Source organism: Apodemus sylvaticus, chromosome 13 (assembly GCF_947179515.1).
Source record: "Apodemus sylvaticus chromosome 13, mApoSyl1.1, whole genome shotgun sequence".
Taxonomy (NCBI): Eukaryota; Metazoa; Chordata; class Mammalia; order Rodentia; family Muridae; genus Apodemus; species Apodemus sylvaticus.
Genome location: NC_067484.1, coordinates 70,761,788 through 70,783,155, shown reverse-complemented (window position 1 = coordinate 70,783,155; position 21,368 = coordinate 70,761,788). Strand labels below are relative to the sequence as shown.

The following is a 21,368-nucleotide window of genomic DNA, read 5'->3' as shown; positions in this document are numbered from 1 at the left end:
AAAACAACCTTAAAATTGTCATTGTATTTATATGTTACAAATGTAAAGAGTATAAAAGACTATGTAAAAAGAAATCCTTTCACATCCCTCTTATAACCATATATAGGTTTTCTATTTAATTTCTTGTATCTTTCAAAACTGTTTCATGTAGATATAGTAAGCCACATGTATATACCCGCAAGATAACCTAAAGATATTTTTAAGAGGAAAGTATTATTTCCTTGAGCTCTTATAAGGGTTTTCTGTTTATATATTTATTGAGACATGATTCACTCACTATGTGGTCATGTTTGCCTTCAGCTTGTAGCTGTCCTTCATGTCCTCTGAAGTGCAGGAATTGCATTCAGGCAGCCCACAACCCGTTCTTAAAGATCCTTTAAAAAAAAAAATCTTCCAACCTTATAATGAGTCACTGATTGTAAAACGGGTGCCACTATAATTTGAAGCAATGTTTTATGGGTTCACTTTGTTTTTAGGTCACTAAATTTTACTCTTCATACCTCTTACTGTCTTTCCTTTTCTGTTTCTCCCAAGGAAGCTAATTCCCATCTCTCTGCTTGCCTGCTCCTGTACCAGGTGTTTGGTTTGCATGCTTCACCTCACTGTCTCTGTCTCGTTTGCAGTGCCTTACACATGCCCTGTGGAGGTCATGTGCGGAATCGCACCATTTATATCTTGTTTCGCATGGCGTATCGAGTGGCCTTAGCTAGGTGATTTTTAAAGATTGTTCCATATAGTATTGATATTTCTTTTTAACCAGTAATTAATAATAATTTATCTTAGTGTTTATTGCTGTTAGACATTTAGTATATTCTTTCAGATGCTTTTCTTGAGATGTCAGGCCTCTTTACACTTTATTAACTTAGTGTCGGTTTGCTATCATAGGTTTTTGAAAGTCTTTAACAACTGTAGGACTTTTAAACTTTTATACATCTAGTATTTTACTGTTTTTTTTTTTTTTCAGGTTACTTGCTTATCTGCTATAATCTTTAACTCCTAACCCTGGTTCTTGTACAGAATCGCATGTTTACTCTTCCTTAGTTTTTGTTTGCTATTATTACATTATCATTATAACTCAAACAGGCTCCCATTTCTGTCTTATAAGTCCTGCTTTGTGAGAGGTGGCAGTGTCTGCATTCCAATACTGGAACTGCCCCTCTAGCCATGCAAAAGAGTTTTATATTTGGTTAAGGCTTACTGAAAAGGTCACAATAGAAATTAAGTGCTATGCTCTGAGGTGAAAGAAATTTATATCAACAGAAGGTACTTTCTGCCGTGTGCCAGCTGGTATCAGTATAAAAACACGCAGTAGAGCGAGAGAGATGGTTCAGTGGTTAAGAGTACTAACTGCTCTTCCGATGGTCCTGAGTTCAAATCCCAGCAACTACACGGTGGCTCACAACCATCTGTAATGAGATCTGACACCTTCTTCTGGTGTGTCTGAAGACAACTACAGTGTACTTATAATAATAAATAAATCTTTAAAAAAACATGCAGTATAAATCTCATCAGTGAAGTCAAGATTTAGGAGAATTTCACAAAATGTGTTTTGTTATGAACGTGGCATAGGTAACTACGAGAAAGGAGAGACAATGTACATTAACTCCCTTCCCTTTCAAGGGATTTACCCTTGTATTTGTTCCTTTACTTTTACATGAAAGATTCTCAATTTTATTTTTACGGAGATGTTTGAGTTGAGGAAGGAGGGGAAGAAAGGGTATTTTTCACAAAGTGCTAAGCTTAGTGTACCGCCAGTATAATAACCTTCATAGTCTCCCTAATAGGAGGCGTTGCTTGAATTTTGTTTGTGTGCCATGTGATCTTTCTATTCTGTCTAGTACTTACTTGTTCTTAGCTCCCATTTTTCTAATAGTACAAGGATTTTTATCAGAAGCTGTTGAATATTATAGCTGTTATTCTAATAGCTGCCATTTATTTTATATTTTTTCACCGTTTTTGTTGGTAGATTTTTAAATCAACACATTGAACTTTTGTTCTTATTTTCATGCATTTTTTGTATACTTTTTGTTTTATGGATAATGGAGTTCCTGCTTGGACGAAAGTATCTCTCTCAGATAACTTGGGTATACACATTTGAGTCCACCCTAGTTAAATCTCAAGAAGCAGAGCTACTTAGAGACAGAGACACAGAGAGACACAGAGAAGACAGATTGATTGTAGAGGTTTAGCATTATATAATCATGAAAATAGTTATATTCTGAAGTATATTAAAAGTGTATGTGACGGGCAGTGGTGGTGCACGCCTTTAATCCCAGCACTTGGGAGGCAGAGGCAGGCGGATTTCTGAGTTCGAGGCCAGCCTGGTCTATAGAGTGAGTTCCAGGACAGCCAGACAGCCAGGACTACACAGAGAAACCCTGACTCGAAAAAAACCAAAAACCAAACCAAAACAAAACAAAAAAACCAAAACCAAGAAAAAAAAAAGTATGTGAGGCTGTTGCTTTCATGTATCTTTTATAAAAGAAAAAGGACTTTTAAGCTTGGTGTTTCTAGGAAAGAATTGTCACATTTAAATGAGTTTTGTATAAATTGACATATTCCAAATATAGATTCCTTTGAAAAATGTCTTGGTTGAATACAAGGTAGTAATTAAATTGCCTCACTTTGAGTACTTAGGTTTTCTTTTTTTTCTTTTTTTTTTTTTAAGTTCTTTTCACATAGACCATTTTAATTGGATCAAAATTATTTGACCTGGATAGCTGGAAGAAGCAGCCCAGTTATAGCTGTTTTAATGATGCTTTTAGACTTTCTTTCTCTGTGATAAATCTTCCTTTTGTAATACTCATTGGTACCACATTTGCGGTATTTTGTATATGTAAATAGTGTTTTCTTTTGCACATGTGTGTATGTATGTGTTTGTATGTGTGTATGTCTATGTGTCTGTGTGTCTGTGCAAGGACCATGAGAAATCTCATTCTCTTGCCCTATAAATAGTTTTACTGTTTAATTTTTTTCTGTTTGTATTGGCAGAGTTTGCTTATTATTTATGGTTCTATAACTACTAGTTGGAAATATTGAGTGTGACTACACACATACATTCAGGTGAGTGGCTCGGTCTCATCAAATGTAAGCAGCCAGTATTAGAATAAAGTAGAGATGATGGAGTGGCTTTAAAAAAAACTGACTGGAAGCAAGCTAAGTAGGGGCTTTCTCTTTGACGCGACTGTGTTTCGTCTTGATCATTTTGTGCCCCTGCTCTCTACCGCCTTAGATTTATACATTTGGGTATGTACACTTGTGTTCTCTCCCCTTCCCCAAGTGTAAGGAGAAAGTGTAAATTCTTGTGTTTTCAAGAAAAATCTGAATTCAAGAAGTGCTGAATGAGTGGTCTGCCAGGCACACCCTGCCCCCCCCCCCCAAAAAAAAAAAAAACCAAACCAAACCAAACCAAAAAAACCTGCTCTAAGGGAGGAAGAGGAAAGAACAGTTTGGTAACTCCTCAGACTGCAGTTAGCTGAAATATAGAACTCATGTGGGCATCTGGAAGTAGGATATAGAGGGTGTTTAGAGCACAACTGATCTGGCCCATTAGGGTTTTCTAATAGAAAAAAAAAATGCCATTAAGTCTATCAATTTTCAGTTTCCATCTCTTTAGTTATGGTGTGTGTGTGTGTGTGAGAGAGAGAGAGACATGGTTTTCCTTATTCTCTGTAAGTATGTTCACTAAAAAGGGTAATAAGGGCTTATCTAATAATGTCATTCTGCACAAGAGTAAGAAATACTCTATGAGGCATGTTCTTTTCGATGACTTTCCCTCAGTATTGCTAATGTATATTGATCTCCTTATAGTTTTCAGAATCAATTATAATCATTTGCAAGTATTGATCACTTCAGAGAAAAATGAAGCAAAAGAAAAAGTGGGGCTTCGAATGTGAAGAGCAAGACTGGCTCACACAAAGACCGATCCATGACTTGCCTTTCAACCTAGATATGCGAGCTTGACAGGGCAGGGACCCAGCTCCTGTTTCTCTTAAATCCGGGTACCATTGTGGCTGTCGGGAGCTGTAATTAACCATTAAAATCCCTTGAATAGTAAATGAAAGAAAATCCAGTTCATCCTGGACTAAACTAAGAGGATTCCTCATCCCTCAAACTTGCTCCTTGGTGAGCCTTCTACCTGACAGGAAGAGGGTTTGGTCAGACCTTAGAGAACTGGTTCCCAGCCTGTGGGTCAAAGGACCATTTCATAGGGGTCGCCTAAGACCATCAAAAAACACATTTACATTATGATTCATAACAGTAGGAAAATTACAGTCAAGTAGCAAAATAATTTTTTGGTTGGGGTCACCACAATTTGAGGCACTGTATTATTAAAGGGTCACAGCATTCGGAAGATTGAGAAGCACCGCCTTAGAGTGTGTTACCTGTTCTAAGGTGCTTGTCATTGCCTGGGTGTATTGGGACCTTGTGTTCTTCAGTGTTTGCAGGTGAGGCAAGTCCTCAACAGTCTCTTACTTGGAGGCAGAGCACAAAGCATTTTTTACCTAGTTCTGAAAGAGGAGAAAAGCAGTAAGACTTGGGTTCTGTTAGGTGTTCCTCATTTGGATTCATTAAATTTAAATTAGAATAGAATTTTGCTGTCTGCCCATCTCATAATTTTTACTTTGCCTAAATAGAGGAATTAGATTTGTGTGCTAGCTCTGACTTCTAAGAAAAATGTGGAAAGAAACTATTCTTTGAGTTGTTAAAGAGGCTCTGCAATGACAGTGACTTCTAAATATATATTTTGTAAAGAAAAAGAAGGCATTTGATAATGATGGTAACCAGACCCCAGAGTTAAATCCCAGTAAGCAATGAAGTGATTTTAAATTCTGAAATTTATGGCCATTATGAAGTGTGGCATGTAAGATGCAATTTCTCACTCTCAATTCTGTTTAGTTGGGAGGTAGATAAAAGCTTAGGGCTTTCATTAAAATCTATAGTGGCAGCCACACACATAATTGTATTATATGTGTGTGTGTATGTATATTATATATATATATAAAAGAGTTTTGCCTGTATGTATATCTTCACCACATGGATACAGTAGTCATGGACATCAGAAGAGAATGTTGGATTCTCCTAGAACTGGAGTTAGAGATGGTTGTGAGCTGTTATGTGGGTGCTACAAATTGCACTACAGTCCTTTGGAAGAGCAGCCAGTGTTTTAACCACTGAGCCATCTTTCAGCTCCCATAATTTTTAATAAAACCAGTAATTTTACTACTGTATTTTATAACTGTGATGCCATTAATGTCTCATATATTAAAATAATGCCTTAAGCCTTACTTACAGTAGGAGGAGTAGCAAAATTAGTAGGTTGTCTTTACTCTGTAGTGTTGTGTTCATACTGAATATTTATATCACACCGGGGAGCCAGAAGCTATTGTTCTAAGAATTTGAAACTTTATTTTAGAAATAGTATAAAAATACATGGTTAAGAAATGGAAATCAATAGATTTTACTAGGAGAAAAGAATGGAAGGTAGAGCTTTTCCTTCCGTCCCAGCATATATTTTACAAAGTAGGCATTTATTCTGCTTGTCCATGTGAGGATATCCTTATGACAGTTGGAAAAGAAAGCTGGAAATATGGAAATATCTTAGAGCTTGTGTGTTTTTTCCAGAAGCAGTTTTAAACTGGAAATGAATAATCAACATTTAGTTAGTTTAGGAGTGGGTGTGGTGGCTCATCCCTGTAATTTCAGTTTTATCTAAACTTCGTCAGTATTTAGGAAGTAGAGGCAGAAGCATCAGAAATTGAAGACCATCCTTGAGCTACATGCCAAGTTCTCTTTAAAAATTAATAGGGACAGGAAAGATGGCTTAGCAGTTAAGAACAGCAGCTACTCTTCAGAGGACATAGGTTTGAGTCCCAGTATTCACATGGTCACTTACAACTGTCTGTAGTAACTCTAATTTCAGGGGATCCATTACCCTCTTCTGGTCTCATTGGGCACTGTATGCATGTGGTATACAGACATACATGCAGAGCCATACATATAAAATTTAAGGTTGAATACTAAACAATAGAGATTGGAAAGAGGTTGGAATTGAGAGCACTTGCTGCTCTTGTAGAGGATCTTGTATTAGTTCCCAGCATGTGCATGGTGGTTCACTCCAGTTTCAGGGGATCGGATGCCCTGCTGGTCTCCATATGTCTCAGGTAGGCACCCATATGGTGTACATACATGTGAGCTAAACATTCATGCGTAAAATAATTCGAATGTCTTAGGTACATCTTGATAAATGATTTCTTAAATATTTTTCCCCAGTACCTCAACATCCTGTTTGTTTCTCTTGAATAAAAATGTTCCTTTCATTATTTATCACATGAATTCTTTCTGTCTCTCTTCTCATGGTATATTGTGGACATGGGAATGTATGTCTGTGTGGACATAGCTTTGTCTAGGAACAGATTCATGTGGAGACCAGAGAGTTCTATCTGCTATCTTTGCTCAGTTGTTCTCCAGATTTGTTTAAGAATAAATTTTTTAAAATTTTTAAATTTTTTGAGTGTTTACTCTGTGTGTGTGTGTGTGTGTGTATGTGTGTGTGTGTGCGCGCCTACTATCTGTTTATTTGGTGTCATATCTCCTGGAACTATAAGGATACAGTTGGGAGGCTGCCACATAGATTCTGGGAACCAAACCTCTGGTCCTCTGAGAGGGTACTGGGTGCTCTTAACTGCTGAGCCATCTCTCCAGCCCCATCCAGCTTTAATTTCTGATATAGTCTCTAGTTTTATCTAAATTTCATCAGTTTGGCTAGGCTGGCTGTCCAGAGAGATTCAGTGATGAGGGATTCACCACTTTCCATATTTTTCAGGTTTATTCTCTTAGTTATTTGTTAAGTGTTACTAGTTTTATTTTTGAGCAGCTATAAATTCCTGAGGGGAGGTGACCTAGACTATGAATTTTATATTTTAATTATAGAGTAGAAATTGGAGAAGCACTCATAGAATTAGTTGCAAATATTTAATAACATCATAAATATAATAAAGGAACCTGGCTTTCTGTACCTACTGTGTGCCAGGAGTAAGTAGCTCTATGCTGTTTGATCCTAACTTTGAACGTATGAACTTGGTACTGTTAAAGCATAGCAGTCAGTGACTAGGATAAGACCCACAGCTGGAAGTGCTTCATTTTGAACCAGCGTGATTCTAGAGTTTCTGTCTGTAACTATCACGCAACATTGTATGTCTTGTTGAGAGAAATGTGTGAGGCTTCAAATATTATGAATTAAAATCGTCATTTTCTGCCCTCAATGTGTTTATTATAAAAACGCCCACATTTAGAGAAAAGCTGAAAAAAATACAGTGATTTTCTTGAGTCGGTTTGTACATTTACCTAATCTCAGACTTAAGTACCTACATCCACCTTTTGCTGCATTTCAGCATTTCAGTCCTTTGACAATATATAACTTTCTTCTTCTTCTTCTTCTTCTTCTTCTTCTTCTTCTTCTTCTTCTTCTTCTTCTTCTTCTTCTTCTTCTTTTTTTTTTTTTTTTTGGTTTTTTGGATTTGGTTTTTTCGAGACAGGGTTTCTCTGTGTAGCCCTGGCTGTCCTGGAACTCACTCTGTAGACCAGGCTGGCCTCGAACTCAGAAATCCGCCTGCTTCTGCCTCCCAGAATGCTGGGATTATAGGCGTGTGCTACCACCGCCTGGCTCAACTTTATCCTTAATACTGTAGCTTAGGTCATTATTGAAATTGTGTTTTGTTTTTTTCTTTTTTCTCTAAAACTGGCTTGGTTCCCAGCTAGTGGTGCTTTGTGAAGTATTATTAGATCATGAATACTGACCCATTTGATGGATTTGTGATTGGCTGACATTTTTGGTAGGTGGTTGAAACTAGGAGATGGGATGGTTGGAGGAAGTAGGGCAGTAGGAGTGCTCTGGAGTAATAATTGTTGTCTGTCCATCTCTACAGTCAAGCCCCCGCCTCTGCTGCATGCTCTTGCCTCTGTGATGCTCTGCTCGGCTCCTTACCACAGGCCCATAGCCATGTAACCAGCACAGCGAGGTTTGAAGTCCTATACACCATGAGGCAAAATAAATGGTCTCCCCATCTAAGTGGTTTTCTCCAGGATTTTAAGTAGGTGTGTAGCTCAGAGTTCTAATGCTTGCCTAGCATGCCTGAGGCCCTGGGAGGAACAGGCAAGAGTCCTTACCTATAGCAGCATAACAAATGTAGGAAGACAGAGTAGAGCAAGCCTTAAAGTTTAAAGTTAAAATTTCTGGCTGGTCAACTGGTAGTTGCTTTATTGTTTTAAACTTGTTGTTTCTTGAGAAATTAGTTACGATTTTACAGATTCTTTGTCAAGGAGAACTCTTAGATTGTAATTGGCACAGCTAGGTATGAACAAAACAAGCTTCTCTTTGGGTTTTGGTAAGTATTCAGACTCAGACCCAGAGTTTTATATATACCAGGCAAATGTTCAACTACTGAGCTATGGGACATATTTTTAATGTAAAATTATATGGGCTCCGGATGGAAGTACGTGCCTCTAAGACTCAGTACTTGGGAGGCAGAAGCAGGTAGATTGATCTCTGTGAGTTGGAGCTAGCCTGCTTTGCATAGAGTTACACAACATGTAACGATCTCCAAAAAAAAACCCAAAACTCCATAAAATAATTAAATAAAAATAATATAGAAGTGTAAATTTATTTAAATATTTACTGAGTATCCTGTAACGTGTGGGGAACAACACATAATTTGAGATGTGATAAGGAAGAAATAAAGAAGTACTTACTTATTCTTGTAGACTTTCTGGGCTCCTGCCTTGGCTAATCACAAAGCATGTAACATGAACTAGTAGGCTGCTTATGGAGAACTGACCTGAGGAACGGGTCTGTTCATTTTCTAAAAACCCCTGGGACATTTTTTGTTACTGTTTTTACATCTCATTCCATTTATTCAGACTTTTGCATGTAAGTCTTTCCTCTAAATAAATAAATAAACCAGTATTTCTTTTCTTTTATTGATTGATTGCTCTGAGATAAGATCTTGTTATGATGCCCAGACAGGCCTCTAACTTGTAATCCTTTTTACTTCAACACTCAAACTGCTGGGTTTACCCTCCACCTGGCTGGATCCTATCTCTTTACCAGATGAAAGCTTGGTTTGTTTTTGTTGCCTTAGTCACTGGGAAGATCAAGGCCAAGTACTGTTTCATTATTCAGACAGTGCTGCCTAATCCTTAATTATGGACTATTAAAAATACTCTAGGACTTGGTTTAATCCTTGTAACCATGCATACTATTGTATTAATTTCTAAAGGCTCTTGAAGACTGTGAAACATTTTCTGGTCCTTCTGGATTAAGAATCTTTGCTTTTTAATCATTGTACATCTAATTTAGCTATTTTGCACACAGAAATGTATTCTACCCTTTTGATTCTAATGAATTAGGCTTTCTGTAAATTATGCTCTCCCCTCGCCTTTTTTTATTTTTATTTTCTTTAAAGTACTGGGCACCAACCAGTTGGTCTTCATTTATTTAACAGCTAAGGCTTTGGGGAGGGAGAGGCAGCCCTCATAGATGCTAGCCAAGTGCTGTATCACTTATCTATATCCTGATGGGAATGTTGTTTTTGGTGGTGGTGGTGGTGGTGGTGATGGTTTGTTTTTCTGAGACAGTTTCTCTGTGTAACAGCCCTAACTGTCCCGGAACTCACTGTGTAGACCAGCCTAGTCTCAAACTTGGAGAGTTTGTGCCCCTGCCTCCTAAGTACTACTCACTGTGTAGACCAGCCTAGTCTCAAACTTGCAGAGTTTGTGCCCCTGTCTCCTAAGTACTACTCACTGTGTAGATCAGCCTAGTCTCAAACTTGCAGAGTTTGTGCCCCTGTCTCCTAAGTACTGCGATTAGAGGCGTATGCCACCACCACCTGGCAGTATTTTTTCTCCCACAAGAATGTTTTGGCCCTCAAAATAATAAAACAGATTAGCTAATATAGCTGGCTATTCTTGTCTGATCATTTTTAGAAAAGCAACTTGGAGCTTTGGTAACCTTACTTTAACTATAAATACCACAGTCAAAGAATGGAGTTATGCTCCAAGCACAATTGTGAATGACTGTGCAGTGTAGTTTATCCTTAACTATGACTCGTTTTGTGCATTCTCCCTGTTCTTCTAGGTAAAGTCTCTTGAAATTTGTAAAAAGGCACTGAGAATTGTTTCTGAAGTTTTAAAATATGGTTCCTATGAAAAAGATGCTCACTCGGCTTTGCCAGTAGGGTTGCTGACAGGTGCTCCTAAATGCTGCTTTCTTGCAGATTCCTTTGAGGCCTTCAGCCTCTCTTGGCAGGCAGGGTTGGAGTGTAGAGGGCATAATTCATGGGCTTCCCAGGTTAAGATTCGTCATTATACTTGCCTTGGAGATGTCTTGCTATCTTTTTTAGATAGTGAAGGGAGGTTAAAGATTCGCTTACAAGTTTTTCTAAACAGCTGGGGAAGAGGAAGGTCAGGCTTGAATGGGGGAAAGCTGTTTAAAATAGTTACACTTTGCCTCCTGTTCTTTCTCTGAAAGATAATTTATAAGTACATTTTTGTTCAAGGGGAGACTTCCACCTGGTTGGTCAGACACATTTTTATAAAAGGAGAGTAGAAACCACTTTAAATAACTTTGATAGAAATACCTTCTTTGTATTTCAGTGGGAACTTGAAAATTCCGTAGTTATCCAGGAAGTCTTAAAACAACTGAGAGAGAAGTCAGGTATATAACTACATGGGATTTTAGGATTAAAATATAAGAGAATTGTATTTATAAGCTGTATTTTTTAGCTCCATAAAGTATGGAGATTTTATTAGCTACCGTTACTGATGGTAGCTAATGTCAACACAATTATTCTTGATATAAAAGTGTATGTTGTGTTTCCTTCCTCTCTCTGTAGTTCCTGGGTTTCTGCCATGAGAACTCTCATAGCTTCTGATGGGGGAAGAATCACTGAGTATTGGAAAGGAGAAGTGTGTACATGTATGTAGAAGGGTACATACTTCAGTAGTGATGTACAGGGTGATGCTAGGATGTGTGCAAACGATGCATGCAGACACACACACACACACACACACACACACACACACCAGAAAAGGCTGTGGGTTGTCCTTTTCTGTTACTCTGCTTTTGAGGGGGATTTTATTCCTGAACCTATAGCTAATGATTTATGGCTAGGCTAACAGGCTGCAAAGCCCCAGTGATCCTATGTCTTCCCACTTCTAGGTTAGGATTACAGGTGTTTAAGATGCTTATAGCATGCATGTAACATTCTTGGCTTGTTTTGTGGACGCTAAGATCCAAACTCAAGTTCTTGTGGATGTACTGAAAATGCCATCTCTGTCAGCCTTGGGGCTGGATAAGCAAGAGGTTCATAGAACTGTGAATCATTCATGGCAGTTGGTACCTCGAAGGCAAGGTTGCTTCTGCTCTACAGAGCCTAGGCATAGCATTCTCTCTAAGTGGGTATTCAAGCCAAACAAAATGCATCAGTAACACAATCTTTCCTTTTCTCACTCATAATCTACTGAGCTAGCATCTTAGGTAGAGTCTTACAGTCCTAACATGGTTAGTACCTACAGACTTCAAGAGTGATAATGCAAGGTGATCCTGGCATTGATCCACTGAAGTAGAGTCCACGTTTCAGTTTATGAACTCCAGGGACCAGCATGGCTTTTCATCTGTTTCAGGCTGGGGTAATATATTTTACCTGAAGAATTGAGAGGAACAACCAACCCCAGGGCTTGTGAGCCCTACTTTCTACCCAGTTGTTAAGGCTGTTGGCTTTTGAGCGTGGTTTGGCTTTTGAGCGTGGTTTGTCATGTGTGTTGTGATGACCCCGTCCCTTTCATAGCTACATTTTGCCTTTGTGAATAAAGACAGGAATGATTAGCTGCCCTTTTTTCAGTAAACACAGTTGACGTTGGAAAGCACCATGGTCAGAACAGCTGTTCATTTAACTTCTGTCACAAATGCCTATTCAGGTTTCTCCTGTCAGCACATGAGGGTTTCAGGAGAAAATTATAAACAAAGGAGACATTTGTTTTTTGTTTTTTACAGTATACACAATTTTAATAACAAAACTTTTCTGTACACTGTACTATAGTCCCGCCAACCCAATTCCTTGTATAATAGTATTTTCTTTCTATCCCCCAACAGCCCTCCCCCCCATGGCTCTTAAAGGTAATTGAGCAAATGTGTTTGGATTGTACTTTGAGTTTGCAGTCTCAGTGTTCACAGGTTCACCAGACATTCCATGTATCATACTGATTTTTAAACTGAAGGAAGAAAAGATTAGTTTAAGGAGTTGGAGATGTTTCCAAATGTTTGCATGGCAGAATGAAAGCACGAATGGTCATTTTCTGGTTTTGTCCTTATTCAGGCACTATGAATTTGCCCCAGGTTAGCTAATGAAATGCTTATTATTATAGATGGCCCATGTTATCTTTTCAAAAACATCTTTTCTGATTCAAGCATTTTAAAACTGAGAATATATGAAAGTTATGTTCCAACAGATTTAAGACAGTACTGTCACTGGATTGCTGTATTAGGAAAAGTATCATGTAATTTACCTGTTAAAATAGTCCTAAAAATTATCTATTTGTACATATATATATATATATATGGGGGAGAATTTTTAGCTTCATCCCTTATATAGCTATGTGTAGGAAGTATGACTTAAGAAAATAATAAGACTTTCATATTTCAGAATTCAAACTAGTGCTACATAGAGCTTGCTTTTACAGGAAAGATGGAGTTTAGCTTTTGGTGACTAGCATTATAATAAGCAGATGGGTTTTAATGATTAGTGTGGAATTAGGAAGTTTAGTCAATTCCATTCATTGAATTAGTACAGAAATTAACTTTGACTCATTAAGAAATTACATGTGGTAATACAATTTTTTTGGCTTAAAAATGGTGTTTGTTTTTTTGATACCGGTAATATGAGCTTTGTGTGAATTTTTAGATTTACCAGCCCACTCTCTTTTTAGAAAGGTAAGCTTAAATTCCCTGTAGGCTACAAAAATAAGTAATAGTAGTTGCAAAGTAATTTTTAATTCCTAGCTACATTTCATTTTTCTGAGAAATTATTTTCTGACTTCTGATGATCATTTTTCACTAACCTTTAAAATAGGGGAGAGGGGAAGTTGGGTGGTAATGCTTAAGAGCTAAAGCTCCACCCCCAAAACCCTCACTTCATGACTGGGAGCCACATATGGTTTGCTCCTCTGACCAGTTGGTAGCACAGATATATTGCAATACAAATACATATCTACTCAATGGAACCCTGTTTTCTGTAGGCAATTAGAAATGGCAATTTGTGCTTTAAGTGAGAAAGGAAAATACCTGGCTGGCAGTACCATTACCAAAAATGTGGAAGGAAAAAAATGCCCCTCCTCCTCCCCTTAGTTGTCTTGGTGGCTTTGGCACTGCTCTTCCTCGGATGCTAAGTGGCTTGCTCTGCTACATACAGTCCACTTTACTAACTATATTCTTTAGGATTAATTGGAGTTCCTAGTTAATATTTCTTTTTAACTCACAGTTTGAATTAATTTTGCTTGTGATTTGAAATGATGAAAACCATTCATCCTTTAGGGCCAGTGGAGTCTTGTATGCTCAAAACTGAATTGTGAACAAGCTGTCTATTACCTGACAAACGGCAGTGGTCACCAGGATAAATGAGTTGTTAAATCCTAGCCCACGGAGCTCATTTGTAATAGGGCTTCTGATACAGCGCCTCAGTGGGGAAGCAGCCTGCTATGCTCTATGCCGGAAAACCAGCATCTGTCTCTGCGCAGGCAAACCCAGCGTCTGCTGTATGAGGAGATGAAAGGCTTGCCACTCACGACCAGCTGACGTGAACTGCTCTGAGGCTGTGCCAAACTAATCTACCCACCTTAAAAGAAGTATAAAGAGCATATTTTAACTGAGACCTGAATATTGTCTGCTTTTTGTTAAGAGATTTGAAATGTGGGTATATTTTTCAGTGCTAAAGGAGAACAGTTGTGATTGAATCTAGGTCTATTATAACATTTTCAGTCCAATCCTGGGGAGAAAATAAGCCTTGACTGAAGGGTACTGTGTTATAGTAGTGACGTTCTTTACGGACTTACATATTTTTCCACATAAAAATGCTTGTTTTCTTTTCCTTTCTGCAATCAAAGTAATGGTTTTCTGTTTTCTTCTATATGTGGAGCCTTCTTTGTAGAAAAAAATTCTATGTGAATCGGTAACTTGAGTCTAATTCCCCAGTATGCCATCCTTTGCCTTAAAGGAGTCAGAATCAAACACTTGTGGTTCTTCATGAGAAATGTGGCATCATTGTCAGTTGTTACTCTGATTAGAGTGTTCATATTTACACTGTGGCGTGTCCTTCCATATCACACAGATCCCTGAGCATCACTTATTTGGTGCAAATTGCACATAATCACGTTTGCTGCCTCATAACTTCCACTCACCCGAGAGTCAGGCTCTAAGAATCTACCCTTGTTCTTAGCCCCTCACACCCAGACTGCTTTCCCTTGCTGTGGTGTGATAGCAGGGGTCAACATCAAGAGTTCTGCCTTAAGATTTGCCTCAGAAATAGGTCCTGTCTCAGAAGGAGCTACTAATATAAGTGTGTATCTTTATTAAAGGGCAAGCCTTAACATCACATTTTGAAATGTGTGTGTGTGTGTGTCTGTGTGTGTTTTTAATAATATAACAAGAATCAGGGTTAGGCACCCGTAGTAGCCAATTATTTTTAATTTGGATCTTTGAAGTTTAAAGATCAGAAAAAGGCAGAAGGAAGAGGCTTAAACAGTTTGTCAAGGCATCTTTAATCATGAGAGGGGATATATTTTCAAACTGGATGGAGTATATCAGGATCGTTAAGTTGACTCAGTTTTTCTCTTTCCCAAATGTAAAATTTTACATAATAGAGGATTTAGTAAGTTAATTAGTAATATGGCAATTTAATACTACTTTAAAATAGGCTAGATGCCACAAAAATCAGCATGTCCATTATAAGTCAAACTAGAATTGTAAATAATGTCAGCATAGTTATTTAGTATTGATTTATTATAATGAGATCTTTTTATAATTGCTTGGGTTTATTGTTGAAACATATTAAAGAGTCACCCAGTTTTATTAGTTATATAAAAGGTGCTGGTTTCATGATGTAACTTAGATAATGTTTATTAAGCCAAGCCAAACTGAAAGAATAATGTTTAATATTTACCAGTCTTAAGCACACATGTAAGTCTACTTCTTATACTGGCAGTAAATTGTAGTTTGAGTAAATACCACATTATCTTACAAGAGAACTTTGCTGTCCTTTTTAAGTAGGAAGCCAGTTGTGGTCCATAGGATGGAGAATAATAATCAAACAGGTTTTTGTCCCTTCCTATATTTGTTTAGTAGCTTCTTTTGGAACTGTTTTCAGTACAAAAAAAAAACAAAACAAAACATATGGAGACCTTAGCGCAAATGTTTACATACAATTGTATATAATTACATACATGAAATGTTTTATATTGAAGTAAGCATTTAGACTTTCCAACAAGAGTGCAAATTAATATGAGCATTACTTCATTTAACACTTAAAATATGTTTTCATTAAAAAATTAAAAATACTTCAACACTTCAAAAACTCAAGTCTCCACTTGGTTTGGAAAATTAGGCTTAATGTCACCATTGGTAAAAATTAGATATGTATTTAGCCCCTACCATGTAAAATAGGTTACTTATCTGATGTGGTTTTTGATGATGAGTAGATATTATACTTCACATTCTTTGTATGGCAGCTGCTGACACTTGCACTGTCCATAACCATTAATGATGATGAAAGGCCCTTCATGGGTGGGTTCATACTCATTATACGGTCCTTGGTCTGACATGTTTGACATATGGAGTCGTGTTTGGGATCGGAGCTGCCTGTGGTTCTGAATCATTGAGCACTGCCTAATTCTTCTTAAAGTGGGAGGGCAGCACTTCCTGGAAATGAACACTATAAAAATAATAAAAAAGAAAGAAAACAATAAAGCCATTGTTCCTGTAATTACTCGCTGTGTAAAGATGGCATTGTCTGGTTCAGGAAAGTGTTCCTCTGTAGTGACTGCTATGCCTGCAGTAGTTGGAATCTCTTTGTCTCCTACATGGTAACTTGACGAGCTTATTTTTGTATATTCAGTGGTTGGATCTCTATAAGTTGTAGCCATGGCAGTGACAGTGGTTGATAAATTCCAGCAGAGCTGAAACCCGTGGACTGCATCTAGAATATCCTCTCCTTGGGTGTGGTCAGGGCTGTGGCATAGAATGGAATGCTCCCACCGACCTTGGAAACTGCCTAGCCAGGAGGCAAGAGCACACACTCTGGGGCTGCATTCCCACAGATTGCCAGAGAGGCCGACGGTTGTGAGAGATCTCAGGGAGTTTAAGATTTTGGAATCAAGACTATTTAATTTGTTGTTATCCATTAGAAGTATTTTAAGATTAGGCATGGTCTCAAACACTGTCAAGTCGATGGCTTTGATTTCATTTCCAGTTAGGTCTAGCTTTTCTAAAGTGCTCCAGGTCCACTCCATCCCACACGTCAAGTTGCTGATTTTGTTCCATTGTAAGAGGAGCGTGTGCAGATTGCTTAGCCGGAGGAAATGAGCAAAATTAATCTTTGTCAGCTGATTGTGCTCTAGATGAAGCTCTCTCAGTTTGATTAATCCTGCAAATCCATTGCGAGCCAAACTTCGCAAACGGTTTGTGCTCAAATCCAGAAACTCTAGACTACGACAGTCCCAGAACAGGCGTACTGGGATAGTCCGCAGGGAGTTGGAACGCAAATGCAAGGTCTGCAGCTTCCGAAGGCCGTAGAAGAGCTCCGGATGCAGAGATGACAGCTGATTAAAAGACAGGTCCAAATTTTGCAGATTAATCAGTTGGGTAAAAGTTGTGTTTGGCAAGTAAAATATTTTGTTGGAACTTAAGATTAACTCCTTTAGTTTATATAGTCCTTGGAAAGCATCTTCTTTTACTGTTGAGATTTGATTGTGATCTAAGTGGAGCCAGGTGAGCTGACTGAAGCTGGCAAATTGATCTCTTTCAAGCGCTGTGATGTGATTGTGCCTCAGGGACAGACCCAGAGAACCCTTGTCTGTGGCGTTTGGCACTGAGTGGAAGCCCTGAGAGTCGCAGTAGAATAGCAGCTTCTCACAGCGGCATTTAGGTGGACACGCCATACCCAGGGCAGGCAGCATTTTTAAGACCACACTCATTGCATATATTGCTGCCAGCATAGGGGCCCCTAATGGCCACTTGAAATGTAAGCCTGCAGAATATAATTTAAGGAAAACAAGAAGATAGGATATGTTTCAGCAGAGCACAGGGGCTGTTAAAAACAACAACAAGATGTAACATCATAATGAAAGATTTCACTGCATATAACATTTTTCATTTACTGCAGAAAATTAACCTTGTCTGTAGACTGAAACACAACTTAAACCATGTATAAGAGAGATTAAAACATGTCCCTTTTTAAAATGTTATATGCATTTACATAAATCTTAAAATCCCAAACCAAGTGATTTGCATCATAAAATGGGAATTCACTGGCTTATTTTTATAAAAGCGTGATTCCTCTTTGATTGAACAAGCCATAGAAATGCATGGACTTACCCATTCTTCTGAGCACATTGGAGGCTGCATTCAGTCGAGGTTGTCAGACTCAACGCAGTGAGTCTGTAAAAGGCTCTAACATGCAGGAGCCTTTGACCAGTTTCCTGTTTTCTGTGTCCCAGGCTTTTCAAGTAAAATTCAAGTCTATCAGGGTAAATTGGTTTTTTTCCTTAGGATATTCCTCTGGAAAGCATTGGTGTCATTTTCTTGGTGCTCTGATCCCCTAAATCAGCTTTGATTATAAGTTAATAATTTCCTCCTTCTGACTGCCGATCGTCGGAGCTTCAGGCTTTCCTTTCCGCAGCTGTTAGTTCCCTCAGTCTTAACTTGTTGATGGCAGATGGGCGGCTTGTTGCAGAGAAGAGCTTCTGGAGCAGCATGAGTGCATTTACTGAAAAGCTTTTCCGAGAAACGGCACAAGGATGGATTTGCTTATGTGCTGCGACCACACAGAACTGTATATAGGCTGACGTCACCGGGTGACGTGTCTTTTGTTTGGGTTTTCCAGAAGCTTTACTGTTAAAAAGCACTGTGCTTTGTAACAGTGTCAGGGTCGTTACAAGACCCCTTATTTACAATAAATTGAGAAAGAAGAACTCCTGATTTGAGAATTTGGTATTCCTTCAGTGTAGGAAGCAACAATGAGGTTGTAATAAATGCTGCATTCAAGAAGACCCATCTGAACAGTGAGTTGGACTAGCAGAGTGATGATTTTTAATGCGTGTGAGAGCTAGTGTTAGACTGCCGCTTCTGCATAGAGATCATCTAAATGGGCACGATTGATTTATGAAGTGCTGATTTAATGCCAGCCTATGCAAGGTACGCCTCTGCTCTGGTAGTTTGGAAAGCTACTCAATTGCCTTGTTGTCATGCTTGGTAAAAAGCAAAGTGTGACTGACTGTGTTGGTAAACTAAGTGGGTTTAGTTACTTTGTCATTAAGAACTTAACATTATAAAGCACAACAAAGAGGAATAGCTTCCAAAAGAAACAATTTTGGCTTTTTTTTTACCCCTCCATTGAGAATTTCAAGGGAACTCTAATCCTTTTCTGCTTATTACATAACAATGCTTTATTACCACACTGATTGGAAAACAGTGCTGAGCTGATCTTTGGGTGTCCTACAGAGGAGAGGAGCGGACTGACACCATGATGTTTATACACGTGACCCAGATGGTGACAGTGGAACAGAGACAATTCTGAACAAGTATTGTAGTGTACCTGGATTCTGACAGTGTTGAGGATTTCTACTTCAGCATCTCACCTATTCCTTAGCTAAAAGTCACATTTACTGATGAGATTGGGCTGTTGTAACTTCAAAGTGGCATTTGTACACTATCTCTTACTGATACATTTATGAACTGACTGGATATCAGATCTTGTTGGATTTTTCTCATGAATATGAAAGGACATTGATATTGGAGTAGGATTTTGTTTTGGTTGTTTTTGCTTGACAACTCTTGCTTCTCCCTGTTAGATAACTTTTCAGACATGAATGTTTATGGTTAGTGTTATATAAATGTATAAGATGTGTCTAGCATGAATCGGAGCTGTATTTTCAGGCCAGACTAAGGAACTGCCTGCCATAAACATATTTGTGTTGTGAACTGACTGCATGAATTTATTTTCCCTGTGCCATTACCACTTACTCTTAGTGAATCTAGTTTCAAATCTGAGAGCAGAAATCTCAGAGCTATTGATGATATCTGTGAAACAAGCCTATCACTGGCCTGTGATCTTCTGAGGATTTCATTCCACTGATGAATTCTAAGAAGTCATTATACAAAGAGATACAGTTTCTGCTGCATTGGAATATGGCTACTCTGATAATGACTAGAAGTCTCTAAGGTCCCTTAGAGTCATGTGTAAAGATTTTCTGAAAACTGTAGTAATGTAAATATGCATTTCTTTAGTTCTTTTAAAGTGATAGGTTTAAAGTATCAGAGGTTTGTTGAAGATAATGAATGCCTAGACAGGACAACAGAGAGGTCAGTAAAGTCTCAGACCACACTGTGCATCTGATACCTTTGAAGGGGGGAGAGAGGGAAGGCTGTACAGACGTCGTCAGACTACAGTGCACTGCCTTCACTGGCCAAGTGAAAGTGACTCAGATGCTCAGGCTGAGCTTAGCTATTGTGTGTGCCACTCTTACACTGCCCTTGATGCTTCCTGTAGCGCCTCTCTGTACCCTAGTGTTTGCTAACCTAGGTCTTGTTGTAGAGGGCATTATTGCTGTTGATTTTTTCCCCCCTGTGGATAAAATTTCATCAGATCCTACTGAGTCTGTGCACCTAGGTTTCCTACACAGAGCTTGCTATTAGTTTGCTCTGACAAGTTGGAAGGCAGGGGGACTAATGAATGGTTTGTCGTCGTTGTCACTGTTACTAATTGAAAGAAAACCCTTAGGATGTTGTTGGTATCTTATGGAAGTCAGCCACATTCTGATGAAAATAACCGTAGAAAAAGCATGTGAGTCCCTTGGATTTGATGAAGAATGAGAAGGAAAGGTGTTTCCTTACTCTTCAACTCTGAGAACTCAGAGAATGTTTCTTTCTGATTTCTAGTCTGCTTGACTACTGTTGTATACTAGTGAATTGAACCTATTCAAATTATATTACTTCCTGTTGATGTTCCTGGTCAACTGAAACTATTCAAATTATATTATCTCTGCTGTTACATCAGCTTTTAAGGGAGAGAAATTGCTCAGACATGCAATAGAAAGTCATGCCTTTTTTTGTTTGTTTAAGTTAGAGACAGATCCTTTTGCCTCAGCCTTCCAAATGTCTGGTATCACACTCTGAAGGGGTAAGCAGTCCTACTTTTGCTGTATTGGAATGACTGTATCAGGAACAGCTTTTTCCAACTAAGCAGTAATTTTTCTCACCTGCCAATGTATTGGGTTTTGAAGGATGAGTCTGTGGGCCAAAAGACAAGAATATTTACCTTAAAACTGGTGTGTGTGTGTGTGTGTGTGTGTGTGTACATGAAATACATATGTATATATACACATGAATATATACACACGGGTCTCACTCATATTTCCTCCCTTCCTCTAACTGTGTACCATTGCTCTTTCCTTGAAATTTTTTTGTTTCACTTTTATGTGTATGTTCTGCTTACATGTATATATGTGAACCGCAAGCACGTTTGGTTCTTGAAAAGGTCAGAAGAGGATGTCAGACCCCCTGAAACTGGAGTTACTGGTGGTTATCTGCTGTCATGTGAATACTTGGAACCAAACTTGGGTCCTCTGCCAAGAGCAGCAAGTGAACTACCGAGCATTTCCCCAGGTCCTTTTCTTTTTGAACTAGACTTTTCTTCTTGACATTTTAAAGTACTTTATTTTGCATATATATGCTTTTGACTTAAAAGTGGTAGCACCACTTCTGGAAGATGGTGTTTATGAGACACTACTTCTGACTTCTTTAGATGTTAGCATCAGAATAAAGGAAGTGGAATTAACCCAACACTCCCCTATAGAATAGTTTTAAGGAAAATCAGTGAGCAGTGGTTATAGTTATCTACATTTTGTGAGAGTTTTTTTAAATATGTGTATGGTTTTTAGTATATGGATGGTTAGAGTGACTTACAGATATGTAAATGAAACTTTCTATTTTATGGTAGACAGTGAGTTTTATATTTTATTTCAGAAGACATTTCATTAATTGTGCCAACTCTAAAGAATAAAATCCCAGCATCAGAGGGGTGCACAGAGGTATCCTGAACATC

The 21,368-nt window shown here is 38.3% G+C and overlaps 2 protein-coding genes across 2 annotated transcripts in view; one reads left to right on the top strand and one right to left on the bottom strand.

The window, feature by feature from the left end:
- Ctnna1 (catenin alpha 1) overlaps nucleotides 1-21,368 on the top strand; it is a 126,519-nt gene that overhangs the window by 73,201 nt on the left and 31,950 nt on the right. The window lies entirely within an intron of this gene.
- Nucleotides 15,699-17,645, bottom strand: Lrrtm2 (leucine rich repeat transmembrane neuronal 2). Its single transcript, XM_052155991.1, has 2 exons — nucleotides 17,642-17,645; nucleotides 15,699-17,294 (listed from the first exon to the last, which is right to left on the bottom strand). The coding sequence occupies exons 1-2, from the start codon at nucleotides 17,643-17,645 to the stop codon at nucleotides 15,751-15,753; spliced, it is 1,548 nt and encodes a 515-aa protein (XP_052011951.1). The 3' UTR covers nucleotides 15,699-15,750.